At 47.1% G+C, this 23,747-nt stretch overlaps 1 protein-coding gene across 2 annotated transcripts in view; it reads left to right on the top strand.

The window, feature by feature from the left end:
• Abl (tyrosine-protein kinase Abl) overlaps positions 1–23,747 on the top strand; it is a 236,793-nt gene that overhangs the window by 97,307 nt on the left and 115,739 nt on the right. The window contains exon 1 of one of the 2 annotated variants that reach the window (XM_075697504.1): positions 19,998–20,353. The exons of the other annotated variant lie outside the window; for it this stretch is intronic. Within the exon in view, the coding sequence (XP_075553619.1) occupies positions 20,200–20,353 (154 nt within the window). The 5' untranslated portion in view covers positions 19,998–20,199. Of the gene's footprint in view, positions 1–19,997; positions 20,354–23,747 lie in introns of those variants that run through there. 2 annotated transcript variants of the gene reach the window in all.

Raw genomic sequence — 23,747 nt, forward strand, 5'->3', positions numbered from 1 at the left:
TGCTCCAGCTGACAGAGGCTGAGCTCCTGGAGGGCTTCAGTGAGCAGAATGTTGTCAATGTCAAGAGAATTAAGCTGAGGCGGGATGGCAAAGAAATTGCGACCAAGCACCTAATACTCACATTCGGTTCAAGTATTCTGCCCGAGTCTGTAGAGGCCGGGTACATCAAGCTCCGTGTCAGACCATATGTGCCGAATCCCCTAAGGTGTTTCAAATGCCAGCGTTTCGGCCACAGTTCGCAGAGCTGCCGGGGCCGCCAAACATGCGCGAAATGCAGTGCCCTTGAACACGCCACTGAAGTTTGTAAGAACTCTCTCCTCTGTGTAAGCTGTGACGGGGATCACGCCGCGTACTCGCGGTCGTGCCTCTCCTGGAAGAAGGAAAAAGAAATTGTAAGCATAAAAGTAAAAGAGAATATATCGTTCAAAGAGGCACGAAGGCGGGTAGCAAACCTGCCAAAGAAAAGCTTTGCCGATGTGGCGCGTCAGGGGGCAGCGTCACAACGGCCTCCGGCGGCTGTCCGACCCACAAGAAGTGAGTCGGCAGTTACGCCATCTGCCCCCACGGTGGTCGCAGCTAGCGCTGCCCCACCAACCGAGCAGAAGGGACCATCAACCCCGAAGGTGGGTGCAGCCGAGGCTGCCCCAACCTCCCCGGCCCCTTCCAGCGCTGGCAACAGCCGGCGCAGCCAAATCCCTCAGGGAGCCCCATCGACCTCCGGGCTGGTGGGCGCAGGGGTCTTGCCCTCCAAGGCGGGACCTTCCCTGGTAACTTCTCGCTCACAAGAGCACGTGTCCGGCGCCTCACAAGAGGCAATGGACACTACACCTATCCCCACGGCGCGCCAAGCGCCTAAGAAGCGGCGAGGCTCCCTCGAACGCTCCAAAAAGGGCAGAACTCCCGTTACAGGGTCTCGAAAGAGCTCTGTAACCTAAGGCATCACCTCCATTTCCATACACACAGCACTTATTTACTTCCAATATGGATACACAAATAATCCAATGGAACGTCAGAGGTCTTCTTAGGAACCTTGATGACGTACAAGACCTTATCCAAAAACACAATCCAAAAGTGCTGTGCCTACAGGAAACACACTTAAAACCACAACACACAAACTTTCTCCGACCGTATGTCAAGTTTCGCAAAGATCGCGATGATGCTGTCGTATCATCAGGCGGTGTTGCCATTTTTATTCATAAAAGCATTTCCTGTCAGCGTTTACAACTACAAACGCCCCTTGAAGCAGTGGCGGTTCGAGCTTTTCTTCTAAATAAACTCATCACCATTTGCTCGCTTTACGTACGCCCACACTACAAATTAAACAAACATGAATTTCAGTCATTTATAGACGAATTGCCAGAACCTTATGTTGTTCTTGGCGATTTCAACGCGCACAGCTCCCTGTGGGGCGACTCTCGTATAGATGCGCGAGGTCGTCTTGTTGAACAGTTCCTTTTTTCTTCTGGTGCGTGCCTTCTGAATAAGAAGAAACCCACATATTACTGTCTTGCAAACAATACCTTTTCTTCAATTGATCTGAGCATAGTTTCCCCGTCCATACTGCCTGAACTCGAATGGGAAGTTACGAACAATCCCTACGGAAGCGACCACTTCCCCATACTATTAAGAACACTTAAACAAAACGAATATCCACCACAGTCTCCTAGGTGGAAGATTGACACAGCAGACTGGGAGAAATTCCGAACCTTAACTAGCATATCATGGGATGACATGTCCTCGTTAGAAATTGATGCTGCTGTGGATTACTTTACAGCCTTCATTATAGATGCCGCATCTAAATGCATACGTGAAGTAAGTGGCTCGGCATGCAAACGGCATGTCCCGTGGTGGAACGATGAAGGCAGAATCGCACGCAGGAATCAGAACAAAGCGTGGGGTTTGCTACGCGCTTCGCCCACTGCAGAGAATCTAGTCAACTTTAAGAAAGTAAAGTCCCAAGGCAGGAGAACCCGCCGACAGGCTAGAAGAGAAAGTTGGGAGAAGTTTTTATCGAGTATAAACTCTTATACAGATGAGGCCAAAGTATGGAACAAGGTAAATAGAATTAGAGGGCGACAAACATATTCACTCCCTCTGGTAAATACACAGGGCGATACACTGCAAGATCAGGCAGACTCACTTGGGGAGCACTTTGAGAGCGTATCAAGTTCAAATCATTATTCGCAATCCTTCCTGAAATATAAACAAATAGAAGAACGTAAGCCATTAACTAGAAAATGTCGAGAGAATGAGCCTTACAACCGTCCTTTTAGTATTGCCGAATTGAGAGCTGCCCTGAGCGCATGCAAGAGCTCCGCACCAGGATCTGATAGAGTCATGTATGAAATGCTCAAAAACTTACACAATGATACGCAAGTTACACTACTCACACTTTTCAACACCATCTGGGATGCAGGGTACCTTCCAACCGCATGGAAGGAAGCCATTGTGGTCCCTGTTTTGAAACAAGGCAAAGACCCTTCCTCAGGGGCAAGTTACCGCCCGATAACCCTCACAAGTTGCATTTGTAAGGTGTTTGAAAAAATGATAAATCGGCGACTCATTCATTTCCTTGAACAGAGCAAAATGCTTGATCCTTATCAGTGCGGCTTCCGAGAAGGGCGCTCCACAACTGATCATCTCGTACGTGTTGAAGCAAATATCCGGGACGCATTTATACATAAAAAGTTCTTCCTATCGATATTTCTCGATATGGAAAAGGCCTATGATACAGCGTGGCGTTACGGAATCCTAAGAGACTTGTTAGAAATGGGCATCCATGGCAATATGCTTAACCTAATAGAAAGCTATCTGTCCAATCGTACCTTCCGGGTAAAAGTCGGCAATGTGCTTTCACGTCCTTTTACGCAAGAAACGGGGGTACCCCAAAGTGGCGTGCTCAGCTGCACGCTCTTTATCGTGAAGATGAACACGCTTCGCGCTTCATTACCACCGGCAATCTTTTATTCTGTCTACGTGGACGACATACAAATAGCTTTCAAATCCTGTAACCTCGCAGTCTGCGAGAGGCAGGTACAGCATGGCCTGAACAAAGTCTCAATGTGGGCAGACAAGAATGGATTTAAGATCAATCCTAACGAAAGCTCTTGCGTTCTTTTTACAAGAAAGAGAGGAATGATCCCAGATCCTAGCTTAGAACTATGTGGAAAACAAATAGCCGTAAACAAAGAGCACAAATTTCTAGGTGTTATACTAGACTACAGACTCACTTTCGTCCCCCACATTAAACATCTTAAAGAAAAATGTCTGAAAACAATGAACCTAATGAAACTTCTATCCCATACTTCGTGGGGTAGTGACAGGAAGGGCTTAATTAATCTCTATAAGAGCCTGATCCGTTCACGATTATATTATGGTGCCGTAATCTATCACTCTGCCGCCCCGAGTGCGCTAAAGATGCTAGACCCTGTTCACCATCTAGGTATCCGTTTAGCCACAGGAGCTTTCAGAACGAGTCCCGTACAAAGTTTATATGCAGAATCGAATGAGTGGTCACTTCATATCCAGAGAGCATACATCAGCCAAACATATTTTCTGAAAGTCCACTCAAATCCTGAACATCCCTGTTTTAATACCGTTAATGACATGACATATGCTACACTCTTTCGCAATTGTCCCCCCGTAAGACAGCCTTTCTCGCTGCGTGTGAGGGAGCTTAGTGATGAAATGCATGTCCCACACCTCGAGCTCCGCCTAATGCCTCCAGCTAAGCTGCTACCTCCTTGGGAGTGGCAGATGATACAATGCGATATATCTTTCATGCAGGTTACAAAACACGCTCCAGAGATTGAAATCCAGATGCATTTCCGGGAACTGCAATACAAACACTCCTGCACGGAGTTTTACACAGGCGCATCGAAGTCACGCGAGGGGGTGTCATATGCAGCCGTCGGTCCATCCTTCTCGGAATCCGATTTACTGCATCCGGAAACTAGTATCTTCACGGCTGAGGCCTACGCAATATTGTCGACCGTGAAGCATATAAGGAAATCAAAACTCAAAAAATCAGTTATATATACGGACTCCCTTAGTGTTGTGAAGTCTTTGATGTCGTTCTGTAAGCACAAAAATCCTATAATAACTGAACTCTATTCCGTCTTATGTAAAGCATATGTATCTAACCAGCATGTGATTATATGCTGGGTGCCTGGCCATAGGGGCATCCAGGGAAACTTTCTAGCGGACCAGATGGCCACATCAATTGCATCACACACTGTTAATTCTACCGCTGCAGTCCCTGTCACAGACCTGAAACCTTTCTTAAGAAGGAAACTGCGAAAATACTGGCAACGCTTGCGGGACCTGGAAACAAATAATAAGTTGCATGTAATAAAGCCACAATTAGGTTTCTGGCCTCCTGTAAAAAAATCACGCCGGACAGATGTCCTATTCTGTCGTCTAAGAATAGGACACACATTTGGCACGCATAACTTTTTACTCACTGGAAACGAGCCTCCAACCTGTGGTAGATGCGGGGAGAGGCTGACCGTCCTCCACGTCCTGCTGGAGTGTCGGGAAGCCGAATATGAAAGAAAGAAACATTTTCCCTTAGCGTACCGGCAGCACACCCCCTTCATCCTGTTATGTTACTCGGTGCAGAACCGCTCTTTGATACCAGCGCTGTCCTAGGTTTCCTGAAAGATGTTGTATTACATGTAATTAGCCCATACGTTCGTAGCGCCTCCTCTCTATAGAGGATAGCGCTGTGATAGTTGTTTCGTATAGCACATGCCTCTCGTTCCTTGGGTTCAAGGGCTCTGGCGAGGCAGTAGTGCTCTTAGAAAATTTTAGCATCTGACATATTTTGTACATTGCATCATTTTTCCCAATACATTCTAGTGTTCATAGTATTCGTCATTAGTCATCGCCATAATTTTATAGCACGTAGATTTTACGCACTTTACAGCGACTATTTTTAGGCCACTTTACAGCCAAGTCTTATCTTCTTCACAGGACCCATCATTCCACCGCGAAATCACTAACACTGTCTTGGCGCTCTTTGGCCATATCTGGCCCTTGCGCCACTAAACCAAACACATCATCATTCCAGCTTCAGTTCAACACGACGCAGCCGTGATCCGACGCCAAGACCTCACTGCAACGCAAGACAAAGAACGACCGATCTCGGCGTGCTTCTCGACGGCCACGCAGTCACTGCCTTAGTGGAAACAGGAGCCGATTACTCCGTCATGAGTAGACCCATCGCCGCCCAGTTGAATAAAGTTAAGACTGCATGGGAAGGCCCGCAAATTCGAACCGCTAGAGGGCACCTCATAACGCCGACTGCAATCTGCACGGCAAGAATTACCATTCATGAGCGGACTTACCCTGCCACGTTCATTATCCTCCGACATTGTTCACGAGACGTCATTCTCGGCATGGACTTCCTGAACCAACACGGCGCAATCATCGACTTGAAGTCAATAACGCTGTCGGAAGATAAAGCGATACCGCCGGAGAGCCCTCGTAGTTACCACGCCTTGACTGTGCTCGAAGATCAACTGAGCATCCCGCCTCGCTCCAGCGTTGTTATTTCGGTTGGCACCGAAACACCCGCTGACGTAGAAGGTGACCATCGAAGCTGACCAACGTCTAATGCTCGACCGTGAAATTTGCGTCGCAAGAGGGATCGCTCGACTCCTCGGAGGGAAAGCTGAAGTGATGCTAACCAACTTCAGCCAGGAGATCAAGCACATCAACAAGGGCACATCGGTCGCCTACATCGAGGAAATTCTGGAAATCAGCAATGCGTTTGTCCTCTCGGATTCTGCCGCATCTACGCCGACGACCATAGTTCCCGAACCAGACTTCGACGTAAATCCAAGTCTCCCCATGATTAAGCAGCAACAGCTCAAAAGTTTGCTCCGACGATACAAAGACTGCTTTTCGACGTCATCGAGGACTCGACAAACACCAGTCGCAAAGCATCGCTTAATGAACGAAGAGTGCGCTCGACCGCTCCGCCAGAGCCCTTATCGAGTTTCGACGCGAGAACGTGACGCTATTAGGCAACAAGTCGACGAAATGCTGCAGGACGACATCATCTAGCCGTCGAAAAGCCCGTGGGCATCTCCTGTAGTCTTGTCGAAGGAAAAGTATGGAACCCTACGTTTCTGCGTCGATTACCGTCGACTTAACAAGATGATGAAGAAGGACGTATACCCCCTCCCACGGATAGACGACGCATTGGATCGGCTCTGCAACGCTAAATATTTATCGTCGATGCATCTCAAGTCTGGCTACGGGCAAATAGAAGTCGACGAGAGAGATCGCGAAAAGACCGCCTTCATCACGCCAGACGGCGGTCATGCCATTCGGACTGTGCTCGGCGCCTGCAACGTTCCAGCGCGTCATGGACACGGTGTTAGCAGGGTTGAAGTGGCAGACCTGTCTTGTTTATTTGGATGACGTCGTCGTCTGCGCCGAAAATTTCGCCGATCACCTTAGGCGGCTTGTGACAGTACTAGAGGTCATCAAGTCATCAGGGCTCACTCTGAAGCCGGAAAAGTGCCACTTCGCCTACGAAGAGCTTCTGTTCCTGGGCCACGTCATCGGCAAATTTGGAGTCCGCCCCGACCTGCAGAAGACAGCTGCCATCGCAAAGTTCCCGCAGCCCATCGACATGTAAGAAGGCAGTGCATAGATTCTTTGGCATGTGCGCCTACTACAGGAGCTTTGTCAAGGACTTTTCACGCATCGCTGAGCCGATCACACATCTGACAAAATGTTACGTCGAGTTCAAATGGGAAACGCCGCAGGCCGACGCATTTCAAGAACTCAAACGATGCATGCAGTCGCCGCCGGTACTTGCGCACTTCGACAAGGACGCCGATACCGAAATCCACATTGACGCCAGTAGCCTAGGCCTCGGTGCGGTCCTAGTCCAGAGGAAAGACGGACTTGAATGAGTCATAGCTTACGCTAGCCGGTCGCTGTCAAAGACGGAAGACAATTGTTCTACGACCGAAAAGGAATGCCTCGCCATCGTTTGGGTTACAACAAAATTTCGCCCTTACCTATATGGCAGGCCGTTCAAAGTCGTCAGCGACCATCACGCGTTGTGTTGGCTAGCGAATTTAAAGGATCCTTCAGGACGGCTGGCGCGGTAGAGCCTCAGACTACAAGGATACGACATCACTGTAACCTACAAGTACGGACGAAAACACTCTGATGCCGATTGCCTGTCACGTGCCCCATTGACCCGCCGCCGCAAGATGACGAGGATGACGACGCCTTCCTTGGAATAATAAGTGCTGAAGACTTCACTGAACAGCAACGAGCAGACCCGGAGCTAAAAAGCATTGTCGAGTATTTGGTAGGGTACACCGACGTTGTCCCAAGGGCATTTAAGCGAGGATTGTCTTCGTTCTCACTTCAAAACAACCTATACTAGTAAAGAACTTCTCACCAGTCCGCGCCAACTACCTTCTTGTTGTTCCCTCAGCGCTGCGTCCAGAAGTACTGCACGCCCTGCTTGGCGATCCGACCGCAGGGCACCTCAGATTCTCCCGGACGCTATCGAGGATACAGGAAAGGTATTACTGGCCACGCCTGTTCGCCGACGTTGCCCGTTACGTCAAGACATGCCGAGACTGTCAGCGACGCAAGACAATACCGACAAGGCCTGCGGGATTACTACAGCCGATCGAGCCTCCTTGCCGACCATTTCAGCAGATCTGGATGGACTTGTTGGGACCCTTTCCGACGTCAACAACCGGAAATAAGGGGATCGTCGTGGTGACGGACTACCTCACCCGCTTCGCTGAAACGAAAGCTCTGCCGAAAGGTAGCGCAGCCGAAGTGGCAAAATTCTTTGTTGAGAACATCCTGCTGCGACATGGCGCCCCAGAAGTCCTCATCACCGACAGAGGAACGGCCTTTACAGCGGAACTCACCCAAGCCATTCTGCAGTACAGTAAGACAGGGTACAGGGGGACCACTGCCTACCACCCACAGACGAATGGTTTTGCGAAGCGCCTGAATAATACCTGTGAGGATTGGGAGGTTAATCCTACCGTTCGTAACCAGTTGTCAAGATTGGAGTCGGGTATGAATTAGATGGTAGCTGCCTCATGCCGTCATCCACGCTGAGGACGTTGTTGAAGGGAAGGACTGCTTCTCATCGAGAACGACGAATATGGGTTTATTTACAGCATCTACAGAAGGACGTTGCAGTTCATCAGTCTAGCATGACTGCGAGAGAAAGTACATTGAGCAGCCGCAAAACAGCGGTTTATAAACACTCGGTCCTCCCTCGATCCCTAGGTGAGGGAGGACCTAACCTAACAAATATTGTCGCACAGCGCAGGACGCGCCTGCATGTATCGGAAGTTTCTCGAAAGTTATCGATGGTTGTATCGGCTGTCTGTTTTTACCGAACCTTGTGTTATCTGATTTCATCGCGTGACGCGAATGGTGTACAACTTTGTGGAAGACACGCGGGTCCCAGCGATTATACTGGAACATTCGACGACTGATGTATAAAAGCCGACGCGCTTGGCCCGCTGATCAGATTTTGACGATCGCCGACTGTGCTCGCCGTTCTTTAAGTGTAGCCTGTTTTTGTGGGCACAGGTTCGCCCAATAAAAGTTAGTTTCGCCTTTCACAGTATTGCTACTGTGTTCGTTCTACGTCACTACCACGTGACAATATAACGTACTGTACTGCAGCGAACGGTTAATGCTTTTGCTACGTGTTGCGAACTCGTGTGAAATGCAAAACATGGTGTTTGTTGTTAATTATCACAGCCAGCGACGGAAGTTGGCGTCAAAGAGGCTCATTAAAGAGTGGCACATACCCAGTGGCATATACCCAAGTTGGCATCAAAAAGGGTCATTCGGGATCGTCCTACATTTTTAGTCCGCATACCGCCAGTGTTATATAGACTGCACTTAGGGATTGGCCCACATCTTTAAAAGGACTTTGCTATATTCGGGATGGACCGACGAAAGCAGCCAGATAATCACCAGATAATCGCTACAGAAAGCCGTCTTGAACTCGCCAAGGATGTCTCACATTTAAAAAAAGGAAAGACTCCGTTCTTGTTCGTCAAGACTGTTGGCGCGGCGGCGGGAACGAGACAGCCAAATCCGTACCCCCATCATCTCCGAGCAGCGAACAATTCAGAATCGAATGATTCAACTGCAGTTATTCCCGTTTACCCACAGTATATACGGTATATGCTAAGCGCAGCGCTTGTCCATCCTTGGCTCTCTCTATCTCACTGCAGTTGAGGCCATTTTCAGTGCGGCCTCGGCTCTGTGACCTTCCTGCACCCGCTCCCGCCATTTATGTCAGCTATCTCCCGCACGAGTTTTCGTCGCGTTTCTCTCGGCTGTAAGCGGGGCAAACAACCTCGTGCAAGGCGCGCGCTCCGCGGCGGGAAGCCTTCGGGCCACTTTGTCTCCGCCGCCTCCGCTGCGCGCGAGCGAAAGGCGTCGATTGAGTCACCCTGGGCGTGCCAACGGGGGCGCGTGACTCAATCGCCAACGCATGGCACGCGTCGGCGTGGCCGCCGGGGCGTTGATTCCGACGGAAGCGCGTTCCCCAGGTGGTTCGCTGGCGCCGCGCTCCTCGGCGGAGCCGATAGCGCGCACGCGTTGCCCTTGCGCCGGTCGCTCCGCGGTCGCGGGGTCCCACTATACCAACTTGTCAACTATACGTGCAAATGAGAGAAATGATAGCGAGAAAATACGGATTGTAGGCTCGGGCGGAGGCAGGACCGTTGCTTATGCGTTGGCTTTCAATTAAAACGCCGGCCACTTCGTCAGCGTAATTCAGCCCAACTATGTAAGTAAAACCTTGCGTGTCAAGGTAAAGCCCCTAGCAGAGTTAAAGAGGAAACAATGTAGCTACCCTAAACTTCCTTCTCAGAGACCTCGCACCGACAGTGGCCGTTACACTGCAACTGTAGTGCAGTGGAATTTGCAAGTTTGACTCGTCTTCGATCCCCCAAAAGTATTCGTTTTGTTCTCGTCACTTGCACCTGTAAGGCGCCAATTGCTTTGCGTGTTCTCCGGCAATACGCCACACACTTGTTGAAAAATACGACGACTGTTTCTCGACTTGTACCGTTCTGTATGTTCTTGGAGAAAAAAAATCGGTCAGCATTTAGCTGCCGCTCATTATCCAAGCATGTTATAGCATTGCTATAAGTTCGAGAGGTATATATTAATGCAGCAGCATTATAGGCAAACTTCACCCACTTTCGAGGTATCTAGCACAACATATGGGGCGATCCCAAAGGCAATCCAATCTGACACTGCTTCTCAAATCGCTAGCTGTCCGGTTTCAAAGAGCGACTTCGATGCGAGAGAAGCATATGTGTCCGATCGTGGCCTTTATAATGGTTGGGGCATCATTCGGCTGCCGTGCTGGAAGACAGAGGTCCGATCCCACGCATTTCTTTATAGCATTATTATAGGTGGACTTGACCCACTTTTGGAGGTTTCTAATAGAAATGTCGAGGTGTGCTGAGCGCACGCGAGCGCGCCACAGTGTGCACAAAATCGCAAGTTTATCATAGATACGAGGTATATGAGTGTCACTTTGCAAAATTAGAGTGCGGAGTGCACGTGACGCACGCGCGCGAAGATGTCGAGACGTCACAATGTAGTATATATACTATACTTACAGAGAACTTGGCAGTGCTTAGTTCTGCCGTATATATATATATATATATATATATATATATATATATATATATATATAAGTGGGTAAAATAACGTCATATCCTACACACGAATTCAATCTGTTCAACTCTGGGGTTTTACGTGCCAAAACCAGGATTTGATTATGAGGCACGCCATAGTGGGGGACTGCGGACTAATTGTGACTGCCAGGCGATCTTTAACGGGCCCCCAATGCAGAGGAAACGGGCCTTTCCGCATTTCGCCCCCATCGAAATGCGGCCGCCGCGGCGGGGATTCGATCCCTCAACCTCGTGCTTAGCGGCGCAACATCATAGCCGCTAAGTCACCATGGCGTGTTCTAAAATCTACGTGAAGCGACGTTTTCGTGATGCAGTTACTTAAATCTTCTGCGCAACATTTTGCAGAATAGTGATCACTGCAGGGCCGAACATAGCGTGACTGCGGCTTCAGTTTGCTATTGCATCATCTTCAGGACCGAACCCCGTTTTCTGTAAGATGGATATCAACAAAATGGGTGAAGTCCGCCTATATAATGCTATCGCAAAAAAATGCGCCTGGCTTCGTTTTAAACGGCAGAATGAAAGCATCCGAAAAAATGTGCGCTGATTTCGTCGTTTGTCGTATACGAGGCGCTAGGGCCCAGAATTTGCATATGCGTTCTTTTTTTTTTCAGAGCCCTGATAACAAAGCGCTACTTTAATTATTTGCGAGGGCGAGCACGGCAGCGTGGATATAGGCTTCGAAAATGACTGCGCGGTAGCTTTGGCGTAGCAGCAGCAGCACAAGCTCCTCTCCAACTCCCCACGTAAATACCAGCTTCACGCGCCCCAAAACACCCCTACACGCGCTCCCCATGTGCATGTTCTTCTAAAACTCTGAGATCATAATAGCGTAGACAACTTCCCGATAGAAATTTGAAAAATATATATTTATGATATTAAAATGTTAAATTTAATTGCTACAAAAATCAACTCAAGCAAGTTGGAAGTGGTGCAAGGCAGAAAGTATAGTATAATAGCAAAAGGTTAAGGCTATAAGTACTGGCTGACGTACTTTCATTCTGAAATTAGAAAAGAAAACGGCGGGTTTACACGCGCCAAAACCACGATATGATTGCGAACCACGACGTAGTGGGGGCTCCGGGTTAATTTTGACCGCCTGAGATTTTTTTCTTCTTTTTTAGCGTACACCCAATGTACGTGACACTGCCGTTCTTGCATTTCGCCTCCACCGAAACGCGGCCACCGCGGCCAGGATTCGATGCCGCGCCCTCGGGCTTAGCAGCGCTGCACCAAAGCCACTATAGGCCACCACGGCGTGTAATTCTGAAATTACAACTTGCTTCTAAAGTAGATAAAAGAAAAGCTAATTAGTGCAGTTCTGTTAAATAAAAAATATAATTTGTTAAATAAAATAATTATTAATAAATAATTGGCGACTCTCACTGAAATTCACTGAATTTCCACCGCTGCTATGAAGCTTGATCAGTAGTAGCAGTAGTAGTAGTAGTAGTAGTAACAACTTATCCTTTTTAAAGGAAAGGGGCAGCGTGGGGGAGGGGTCTACTCGAGGTAGTCCTCCGCCACCCCCAGAATGGCCTCCTGAACGTCGTGCTTGGAGCTGCGCAAGGCAGCCCCCCACTTCTCCTCACAAGTTAATGAATTATCTTTCCCCCATTTTTAATCATATAAGACTGTCGTACAAACGACAGCGGTACATGCGTACAGACATAAAGCGTCGAACCCATCGCGGTGGTTCAGTGTATAGCTATGGCGTTAAGGTGTTACTGCTCATGAAGTCGCGCCTTCGATTCCACTCCCGGCCGCGGAGGGCGTATTCTTATGTGGTCTGAATGCGAAAAAGCGCTCGTGCACATAAAATTAGGTGTTCGTTACAAAGCACTCCATGTGGTCGAAATTAGCGCGAAGCTCTCCTCTATGCGGCGTCTCCCATATCTTCAGTGTCGCTTTGGGGACGTGAAACTGCATCAATCAACATCGCTGACACACATCAATTACTAGCGTTTGTCAAAGGATCCAGATAATGATACCTGTATAATGTTGGAACTATGAGAAAAAAAAATAATAAACTCATGAGCCATTCCACTCTGTAAAGGTGGGTGACCAGCGATGCTGTTTAGCCTACGACACAGAGGTGACGCAGAATTTTGAACATATATATAGGTACGCGTTCATTTACCGTGATTTTTTATATACATTCGCGTGGACGACGGGACCGCCGCCCAGAGGAGCCGGAGGAAACTAGACACACGTGACGTTTCGACGGGGCTGCCGCCAGGGGAGAGCGGAAAGAAATGCGATACGCAAGCGCTTGGAATGCCGACAAAGAGAGGGCGGTGCGAACGTAGACATGACCGACGCGGCTCAAAGTGTAGCATCTGTTCTTATGAGCTCAATATGGGATGCGTGTTGTATTTGGACCCAAGGTATTAAACGTATTTTTTCTTTTTTTTTCTTTTTTTGCAAGTTCGCGGAGTGCTTAAATCCTGCTTTACGTTAAGCCCGGTATTGCGCTATCTTCGGGATCGGCCCTCGGTTTTTTTGGTCTACGGACATCGATCTGCTGGAAACTAGCCATATACAACTCCACTGTAAAAAGTATTTTACGTGTTGCTTGCGTATTTGCCAAATAGAGCGCCGTCAGGTATCAAATTTCTTCAGCATTTATTTTGCTAAGTGTAGGAATTATTCCACGAGCGTGCACGTCTGATGAAGTACCTAAAGTACCTGATCATATCTGTCAATCTCTCTCTCTTCGTTTTCTTTTTTTCGCATACTTATAAGGTCAGAATTTCCGAGGCTTAGTACACGTCACTGTGATTGGATATTTAAGAAATGATGCAGATCAAGTGATTTGCAATAAATTTCGGAGAATGTGTGACTTGTTTAGTACATTAGTGAGCCCACCTTTATCTTTTTGTTTATAATTTATTTATTTATTTACACAGCCTATCTTTATGCGCTATTGTTACGAAAGTAAAATGCGTCGAGGTCGTTCTTTTCACGTGATAAACAAAGCGTGCCAAGAGCGCGTAAAGCCGAAGTGATTAGCGGCTATCATCATCATTTCTTGTGACAAGGACAACAAATGAGAATATAGAGAAAACATGTAAAAGGCCACCTCAACTACTTCCTCGCAGGAATATGAGTAAACTAGAAGGGTGATGGTTTGGGCTAGTTGGTTTTCCATTTTAGATTGTGTGGTACAGCGCGAAGCCGGGACAAGGGACGCAGGAAAAACGAGGACAAGCGCTTACTGCCAACTGAAATTTTATTGCCTGGTGCAAGGTGTTATATATGAAAAAAACAGAGGGAAAACGACATAAAAAATATATATATAAGAAATACAATACAGATTAACGTGTACGTGTTGTGTTTTCTGTCCCACACATGCTTTGTCAAGGAAAAGCACGCTTATCAAGAAACAAAAAGCCCAGTGCGAAGTCAGGCACCGCAACCGTTACGTGGATTGTGTGCAGGGGGCTGTGTACAGAATCCCCTTGAAAGGCGGCGCATGCTACGTAGGTCAGACAGGCAGGTGTAGGAACGATCGTCTGCGTGAACATGCGAATAATGTTAAGAATGGAAAAAAAAAAAGGTTTCTAGCCCTGCATTGTAGCGCATGCGGTTGCACCACTCTGTTTAAAAACACAGAAGTAATCTTCACACACAGGGATGATCGAACGCGCATCATCATTGAATCGGCTAGCATGGCACCTGAAAAATGACTGCGCATAAGTAAGCCATCCCTGGCCTTATCACGAAGGGAGTTAGCATTCTTAGACAAGGGTGGCGCGAAAAGTGAGCGGTAATGACATCTTCAAAATGTTTTTCTTCGTGTTTTTTTTTCATCTGTATTGTTTGTTCTTTATATATATATATATATATATATATATATATATATATATATATATATATATATATATATATATATATATATATATATATATATATACACCTTGCACCAGGCAATAAAATTTCAGTTGGCAGTAAGCGCTTGTCCTCGTTTTTCTTGCGTCCCTTGTCCCTGCTTCGCGCTGGACCACACAATCTCAAATACGAGTAAAGTCATTCTTTGCGGAAGAATACATGATAGTGGGTCTGGGGGCAGAGAGGGAGCGGTGGCTGCCGGTAGTGCCATATGGTAGTGCGCTGGGGGGCGCATATAGGTCATCAGTTCTGTGCGGCCCGGTTGTTTTCGCCGGTCTTGGCCTAGCGTTCTTCCCTGCGTTCTCAAGTATAGCGATGCCGGAACGGCTTGCGCTCTCAACGCTCAGCGCCTACAACAATTGCAAGGCGGCGCTCGGATACATTTGCGAGGTTCTATAGCGAGCAATAGCTTGTCAAGGAATAAACTTTCCTTCACTTCTCGCAAATGCGGCCGTAAATCAAGCTTGAACTATTTTTACTACAAGAAGTGACGTCGCTGTCAATGGTGAACACAGATACGCGCGAGATGTCGCACTGGAAGCTGGTGTGGCATTGAGGCACCCGAGGCCAGCATACCGGTAGCAAGCTGCTCCGACGCCCCGCGGAGCGCATTTTTCGGGTGTACCACTCTTTTGAAGTAGATCCTTCACGTTAACCAAGTTCGAGGCGCGGAACAGTGGCCACACCCGCCAAAATAGAGCGCGCGTCCTTGCCCGTGGTCTTCGAAACCCAAGAGTCTTTAAGGGAGTTCGTGTAGAGTGGATTAGCCTGGCCCCATTAACGAGTATGGTTTAGGGGCGCCTATCGAGGCCCTTGCGACATCGTGTATGCCAGCCACAATTATTCAGATGAAATCGAAAGCAAAACTAATTGATTCCAGACCGCGAGTGACTTAAGTCACCTTGTAGTGACGCAAACATCACCAGTACTGCTGCCGCTGAATACGACGATAGTGCACGGTGTTGCGACGCCTGTTTCGCGAACCTCGACCGGCGTTACTATTGGGTAGCGTGGCGTTGTCGGCAGGCTGCATGCAGGCGTCCGGTAGACAATGGCGACCAGGTAGGGACGAGACGATTTCTAGTGCAAAACTTGCACTGTTTATTCAATGGTTGGCGAAAGATGTAAACGAAGAGAATGAAAGATGAAAAAGTACATTGCGAGGCCCGTTAAATAGGCCCACTAAGATCGTAGGTGGCATCTTGCACACGTCAACGTCACGTGACATGCACTGAGTTCCCCACGTTGCTTTGTGGCTGCTCCTTTTCTCCTGGGCGATGTTGTACGTCACCGCTGTTGCTTTTCGGCTGCTCCCACTTTCTTAGGCGAGTTACACTTGCTTGCCTCCGCTGGTGGCAATCCACGGCTCCACGATGGGCGGCTGATCCTTTCTTTTTAGGCGACGTTGGTTCGCGGAAAAGGTCTCCCCTGTAGTCGGTCAGTTCGCGGAAAGGGTTTTCACGCAGACACACAAAGGGGTCTGTGAACACTGCGGGGCGCCCGCCAGACCGGCAACCACTCGAGACAGCCATAGCAAATTAGGAATCCATCCTCCGTTTTGATGAGGCATGGTGGTTGAGCATCCTTTTTGCCCGGGGTGTTACACGCCAACCGTAACAACGGTCAGTGGAGTTCACTGGGGGGAGCGCATCCATTGGGAGCGTGAAGAAAGAAGCGCCATGGTGGTGAGCGTGCCTGCTGAACCAGAGGCACCCACAATGGCGGCCGCCGTTAGTGAAATTACCGTCTACTAAATCCTAATCATGACGGCTGCAAACGTAATGTGGGTTCAAGCTTGGCGTCTCTTTCTTTCATACTTTCTTTGCTTCTTTCGTACTTTTCTGTGCGCTTTCGCGCGAGAAAGGAAAAAAAGGAAATGCTGTGGAGACGTAAACGAGAAGGTTGTCGATAGCCCGTGAGTTGGAGCGTTCCGTGACGGCTTTAATTGCTTCAAAACCTCTGATAGATTCTACCTATGATTATGCAGTGCGCCAGCTTTGATCATATCGCAACAGATGAATGTGTCTACGCATCGGCTGCTTTTTTTCTTTTTCGAGCTCATCATGGCATGTCATTTTCAGCTCGAGTGTCACGCTTTTTTGGGGTGTGAAGAACGGTTATACAAAGGCTGCAGAACGTGAATGTGGTGGTCTAACTCGCGGACAAGCTCTCAGTTGAAGACGCTGTCCGACGGAGCCACGGCTGTTTCGGAGCAGAACCAGCATCGGGCAGAAGCAACAAAAACATAAAATAGAATAAGTGAAAATAAATAAATAAATAATAAAACATCATTCAGGGTACTGAAAATGGCTAAATATTTAAGTGTGAGACATTACAAGGGATATCGCTTTGTTCGAGACACTGCTTGATTTGAAGTTTTTCTTTGTACCACACTGTAAGATCAGTGTACACCTATAAGGGTGTTTTTTAGTGTCAACTCGCATCCTCATGCCCCTCAGAAACAGTGTTTTGCATGGACAAGCGCTCTTATCGAGGGTGTTATTCGCAGCATCACACTGTTGGCAACGTCCATGTATGGACTTGTTCCCGCTTGCAAGCAGAACGCTCCCGTCGCCTACTGCAAGCTGGCTTACCCTATATTGCCACGACCAGCTATGGTCGCTGGGTACACCACCAACAAATATCACCGCCAACACCGCTTGATTTCATACACAACACTGGTCTCACAGCACACATATATATGCACACCATATGCATTATGCCTTAAGGCAAGTCTTGGTCACAATTCAAAAAAAAAAGAAAAACACTACAAATTACTCTTTTGAGGCAAAAATAAAATAATATTTAGCAATATCATTACACTCACAAAGTAATATACCTTATAAACTTATGTTACAATAGTTTCTAAATAAACAAAATCGACAGCGTTAAAAAAACATCACGCCTCCATTGCGGCACTAACACAATTTTATTGTAATAACATTCACTAACTTGTAATACGGGAACTGCGCTAATTGCGTACCCTCCATGGCCACAATTATGCGAAAGGAAACAGCAGGAAGGCGACAAGAGGCACAAGTTTCAGCACGCTTCGTGACACGTCGCAAAAGTTATATCCCATCTATATTTACAGCCGTACTTTGAAAAGCACCGATCGAAATGGTAAGCGCCTGTGTGAATCGCATAAGTAGGCAGTCTTCTATACGGACTTGCGGAATCTATTGTGCACTGTTTCGTGTGTTGGTGAGTAATAAATAATATTTACTTGAAGATTAGCTGAAGACAGACATTGGCAGAACTAATGTTGCAACGCTGGTATCAGTGTTACGGCTTTTCCACGCCTACACCCTTGTACGAATAACCTCAAAAAATATGCTCAGCCCTTCAATAATTTAAGGATGTAGCATGGGTGTATTCGTCAGTGTTATGCTTCATTAAAAAAAAAAAACTCAAAATTAGCACTGTACCAAGGGCGTGTTGTATACATCATTCTACCTTTTTTTACTATTTTTACTTTTAAGGGTGTTAATAATCTTACAGCGCATTGGATTCGTCGTAACGATGGTTTGCCTTATGGAAAAATGCACAGCCGTCGACGAATGAAACAGGATATAGCGATCGCATGTGCTTCGATGCTCCTTGTATATGTGTGCAAAAAGAAGGTAGTACTTTTGGCTATAGTTTACGGTGACGTGTTATTCTACAGCGCGTCCCGTAGGTACGTATATATTCTCGAATACTCTGCGTAATGCGAAGAAGATCACGCGCTCAGGCTGTTGCTTAACAAGTGAAGAATGTGCAGTTATCGGCGAATGAAACGCGATAATCGGAGCGCAGGGCCTTGGTTTAATACTGCGTAATGCGATCATGTGCTGCGAAGCAAATGTATGAGAGTGGCCCATGTCAATTGGTTGTAATTATTTTCCACCCCCCCCCCCGCCCCCCCAAGCCTTCTTTTTTTTATCCTACTGCCCAAATAGCATATCCACTTCTCCACGGTGCAGAATGTAACGAAAGCTGTGCGTTTGAATGATCGTGTTTCATTTGTGGCCCAATGTGCGTGAAAATTGAAAATGCGCACCAACGATACGACAGTCATCAGCAGCAGAAGGCGAAAAGTCCTCCTGCCCATCCCCATCTTGCTGTTCTACCGACATTTATCGCGCATGTGAAGCTTCTCTCTCTCTCGTCGCTATTCTCCTGTTGGGCCCCATGAACTTATGCATACTGGCATTCATTTGCAATATAATCCTAAAACCAAATTCGTCCCCTTCATGTCATGCTATACCTGTGGTCGTTGTTGTCACCGTCCACACACACACACACACACACACACACACACACACACACACACACACACACACACACACACACACACACACACACACACACACACACACACACACACACACACACACACACACACACACACACACACACACACACACGCACGCGCACACGCACGCACACACACGCACACACACACATTGCTAAATTGCTAAAGGTTCAGCCACTCACCTACTCGAAGTTATGCGATGCCTTAACCGCCACATTTTTCTTCATTTAATACCAGTATGACTTAGCCGGTACGGTTCTTCAGTAGCTATGGCATTCTGCTGCTGGGGCACGAGGTCGCGGGTTCCATGCCCGGCTGCATCGCAATGACGGCGAAGACGCTTAGATTTAGGTGCCCGTTCAAAACCTTAGTTGATCAAATTAATTCGCAGCCCACCTTACAACGGCATCTCTCATAACCGGCTTGTTGCTTTGGGACGTTAAACCCGGGCCCATGATTTGATTTGCATTTTGTATGCGTTATTGGAGGCGTTTCAGCAAAGACGGCGTGCTATTTTTGCTGTGACAATATTGAGGCTGCGGTTATGATGGCTTGTTGAGCTTTTTATATAATGCGCAATGACACAGCGCCAAAGACAGAAAAAAAAAAAAATAGGGGGGGGGGGGAGGTTGGGGAGAGGGTGCATTTTGCATATATCGAGGCCACCCAGCGATGATGCTTACAAAGGTGCTGGTCGTAATACACGCGGTAACACCAGCGATTTGTCAGCGACCATACCCCAAGTGTGTCGCTGTAACTAAAGGTCACTAAATTTGTCCATGTAAGAAAAAGCGTCATGTAATGAGGCAAATAGAGCGCCTGAAATGCGCATTTCTTTAAGACATAAACACCACGAGAACATCGGTGTACACATTCCGTGTATAAAGCTAGCTGCTTAGCGGAATCGCAGTAGTCCGTAGCGAGTTGGCGCTGCCACAAAGGTAAGTGTGGGGCGCACGCCCGGCGTTTGAGGCCATGCGGCGACGGCGACCGATGCCGCACGCGCATGCCCCCATCCCATGCTGCATCTCTCGCAAGTATGAGAGCGGTTGAGAGCGTTTGCCCTTCTCCTCCGGCGATCGGGTCGAGGGTATGCATTCCTGCAGCGGAGCAGCCATCGTAGACATGGCGGCCGACTCCGTCGGCGATTGAATGACGGCGGATCTACTCGTTGGGTCGCGTTGACTTCATTCCGGCCGCCCTGCACGATGAAGATGTAGTTGGCCAGGATCCGCCAGGACTGGGCGGAGTCGTCACCCCCGCAACCGACGTCGGGCTATGGGCGCGCAGCATGGCAAGGAAAACCGTGGAAGCGCGTCATCCGTTGGAAGTAGTAGTCACGGGAACAAGCTGACAAAACATGGCCAGAAACAAAAGGCGAAGGACATCAGGCTGTCCTCTGTGTCGGCGAACATATTCACCGAGCACAGCGGTACGTGTTTTGCTCCCTGATCGGTTAGAAGTGTTTGTGCATGAACGAGTTAGGGTGTTTTCGTAGACGACGCTTAGGCCTAGCGGTTTGACGGATAGATGTTTTTCCGTCACCTCAATCCGTTCGTTTCTAAGCCCTTGCATTTTGTGTTGCTTCTTGCACTCACGTTCAGGAAATCTGTACAGTTAGAACATGGCTTTTGTGTCCATGGATTATTGTTGAAGGTAGCTGTGATGGAGTTTCCCGACATTTGCTTTTGACAACAAGTAGGGCTCAACTTGCTGCCCTGCACGTTCCGGCATGTCAGTGATGTCGCCGGTTAGTACTCTTGGGGCTATTTTGATGCTGGCTTTCATTTTAGTTTAGTTGCATATGCCACTACGATGTTAAACAGCGTCGGCAGAAGGGTATTGAAGTTGTGATAATTTTGTTTTTGTACAATCGCATTATTCTTAACTGTAGCCCACTTACTCTGCAGGAAGAAATGCTAATAAAAATAAAGAAAGCTCTATCTGGTAACAGTTATAAGCCGCCAAGAAAGAGCATTAACAAAGCAACATCACATGCTTCCTTGACTGCGCCAGACCCGCGGAAGCCGACGTGAGCAAAGTGATATGACCTCCACATAAGGGTGTTTCTCTGGTACGCTGCTATTGCCTCCTCACGGCCTGTTGCAAAGAGCGATGGCAAGAAATGATAACAAAAACACTCGAGCACTGCTGATAGTTTATCAAGCACATCATCAGTTTATTGCACTGCGCAATATTACAATTCCGCATAACTGGGAATGAGCCCAAACAGATGATTTAGAAATGGTCTAGAAGGTTGCATATTCCACGACCCATCTCAGTATACCATTGCTATTTAGTATCGGGAATTGTTTGTTATTGCTACGGCTACTGTAAAAAAGACAATTGGGAGTTGTATTGAGGAATGCATATTTAAAAGTGAACTGAATAGTTTTTTAATACAAGCAAGCTGGCCTAATAATTGTAATTGTTAGTGGTAGCCCAAAAAGCGAGCATAAAGTTTATATGTCAGCTTGTGTGAACCTTGCCCTGGGAGGTTATGGCTTTTATGGAAACTGGAGATGCCTCAGTTGCACGCAGTGCACTGGTACATTGGTGGCCTTTGAGGGGAAAATAGAATAGTATATATTTATAGTGCAATGGGACTTCTTGTCCACACATGTGCTTGTGGGCTCTTTGCATGTGCATACTGGTGATGTCTGACCCTTCTAGGTGTACATGCAGTGCCCACAGTGCACATTTGTATGTTTTAGGGTGTTCAGAAAGTTGCTTAAGTTGTGTATCAAGTAGCCACTTTAACTTAGAAGGGCAAAAACAAAAAAGCACATTTAACTGGAGAGGGGTGACCAAATCCCCCTACCTCTGCACTTCTGATGCCACTGACGTTAAAGATTTGTCTTGTAGTCTTTGTCACTTCTACTTTATATGCTTAGTGCTCATTTTGTTTGTGGAGTGCATGCAATATAAAACCGCTCGCAAACAGCACATGCTTTAGATAGCGACCAAGGGGGCTATGTTTTGATGTTTTCATGTCCTCGTTTGGAAATGCATTGCTCAATACATATGGCACACCATCAGGAGTGCTGCACAAGTGCTGTTGAAAGCAAAGCCTGTCACACCTAAGAGGTTGGCACTAATAGGTTTAGATGCTTGTGGAACTCGCAAATTCTGCCCGTGAAACCCTTGTGTCTCACCCAGGAAACTGATCTGGGAACTCTTATGAAAGGCAGTGCAAGCCATTTAAAGGGATTTTCTTGCAGTATGAAACTTATGAAGAAGGTCCCATAGTCCCTAGACTGTGAGACCTCCTCCTGTACACTGCCTTCTTCAATAAAAATTGTCAGTAAGTGAGAAATTCTTTTAAAGATAGTGATTCAGCGATCTTGCAAAGAGGTGCTTGTGTGTGTCTTCTGTATTTTGTGTTTTCCTAGCATGCTATGTAATTGAATACCAAGAGGTAAATCCTGCATGTTGTTGACCAAATGTGCAAACCTTAAAAGCATTATTTGTGCACAATTGACAAACATCCAACATGTTATTGGAAACTTTGGTGAGAAGTGCATGGTGGTACCATATGACTGTCAAAGCCCTGATGTTTTTTACCCTGCACTGGTCTCTTCTCTAGAAGCCCACTATGTAATCACGCTTTGTGTAAAAGTTACCTGTGATGTCATTAAGTGCCCACTTGTTTCTGAATTACATGACCTGTTAAGCGTTCGACAGAAATCCGTCTGGTCAGGAAACATGTTACTGCTGTCTAACATGACCTGTTATAATTAACAATAGTAGAACAAGGAATGCCTCTGAAGCCAATATTTTGACAAGGGGACTTGTCTTGGTCAGGGCAGCAACTGCTTTCCTTAGTCAAGTTTTTATGTACACGTAGCTCCTTCCCTCCCCCCTAATAAGGGAAGAGGAGAAGAATAAGAAGGTGCGTGGAGTAAGGGGAAGCACTGGTGGATTTGGATGTGTCGTGGCAGCATAGCTAGTTCGGCATTCTTTTTTTCCCGCTCATCTATGTTGGCTACAGCTGCAAGTTGGAGGTGGTGTGTTCACAAGAATGGCAGCACATTGCGGCTGTGACTACCTCAATTCTTGAATTCACATTCTTTTGTCAGTGCCTCTAGCAGTCAAGCCGGAGTGTGCATTACAGGTTGCATTTTGTTTACTGGTGTGGTTTTTTTTCTGTTGTGGTACTTGCTGTAGAAGACATGAGAACTACCTTTTTCCTTCTGAGCACCTGAATTTTTTTAGGTGTTGCCGTATGGTTTGTGGCCTTTGTACAGTGCAAGGTAGCAGCATTCAACACATAAGGAAATGGCAGGACACACTGTATGGATGTTGGCTGCAAAACCAGCAGTGCACATTGTGGGCATTTACAATTTGTGAAATTCAACATGAAGTGCTAATAATGCATGTAAAGACGTACATAGAAAACATGGTGGCACCCTTCAATGTGGTGGTAGCCTGCTTCATACCAATTGACTCATAGCCGCACTTAATTCTATTTGATATACTCCATTAAATGGGAGTACTGGCTTTGATTTTATGTGATCTCATATTGGCAAAAATGTATTGGCAATAACTTAGCACTGTTTCTAGATGTGTTATCAATTTTTCGTCCATATAGTCTAACAGGAGAGTAACCACAAGAACAATGCTGAAAGGATACTGTGACTAAATTTAGAGCTTTCAGCTGTTTAAGAAAATCTTCAGTCCGATACATGCCCTGTATTTATGGTACCAATAGAGAGATCACGTATCTAAATTTAGTTACAGGCAGGGTGTTACCTTTAGATAAGAAATTATATGTTCGCAGCAGCATAAGTCGCACAAAGGTTAAGAGTCATTATACTGCTATGAAA

Source organism: Dermacentor variabilis, chromosome 1 (genome assembly GCF_050947875.1).
Source record: "Dermacentor variabilis isolate Ectoservices chromosome 1, ASM5094787v1, whole genome shotgun sequence".
Lineage (NCBI taxonomy): Eukaryota > Metazoa > Arthropoda > Arachnida > Ixodida > Ixodidae > Dermacentor > Dermacentor variabilis.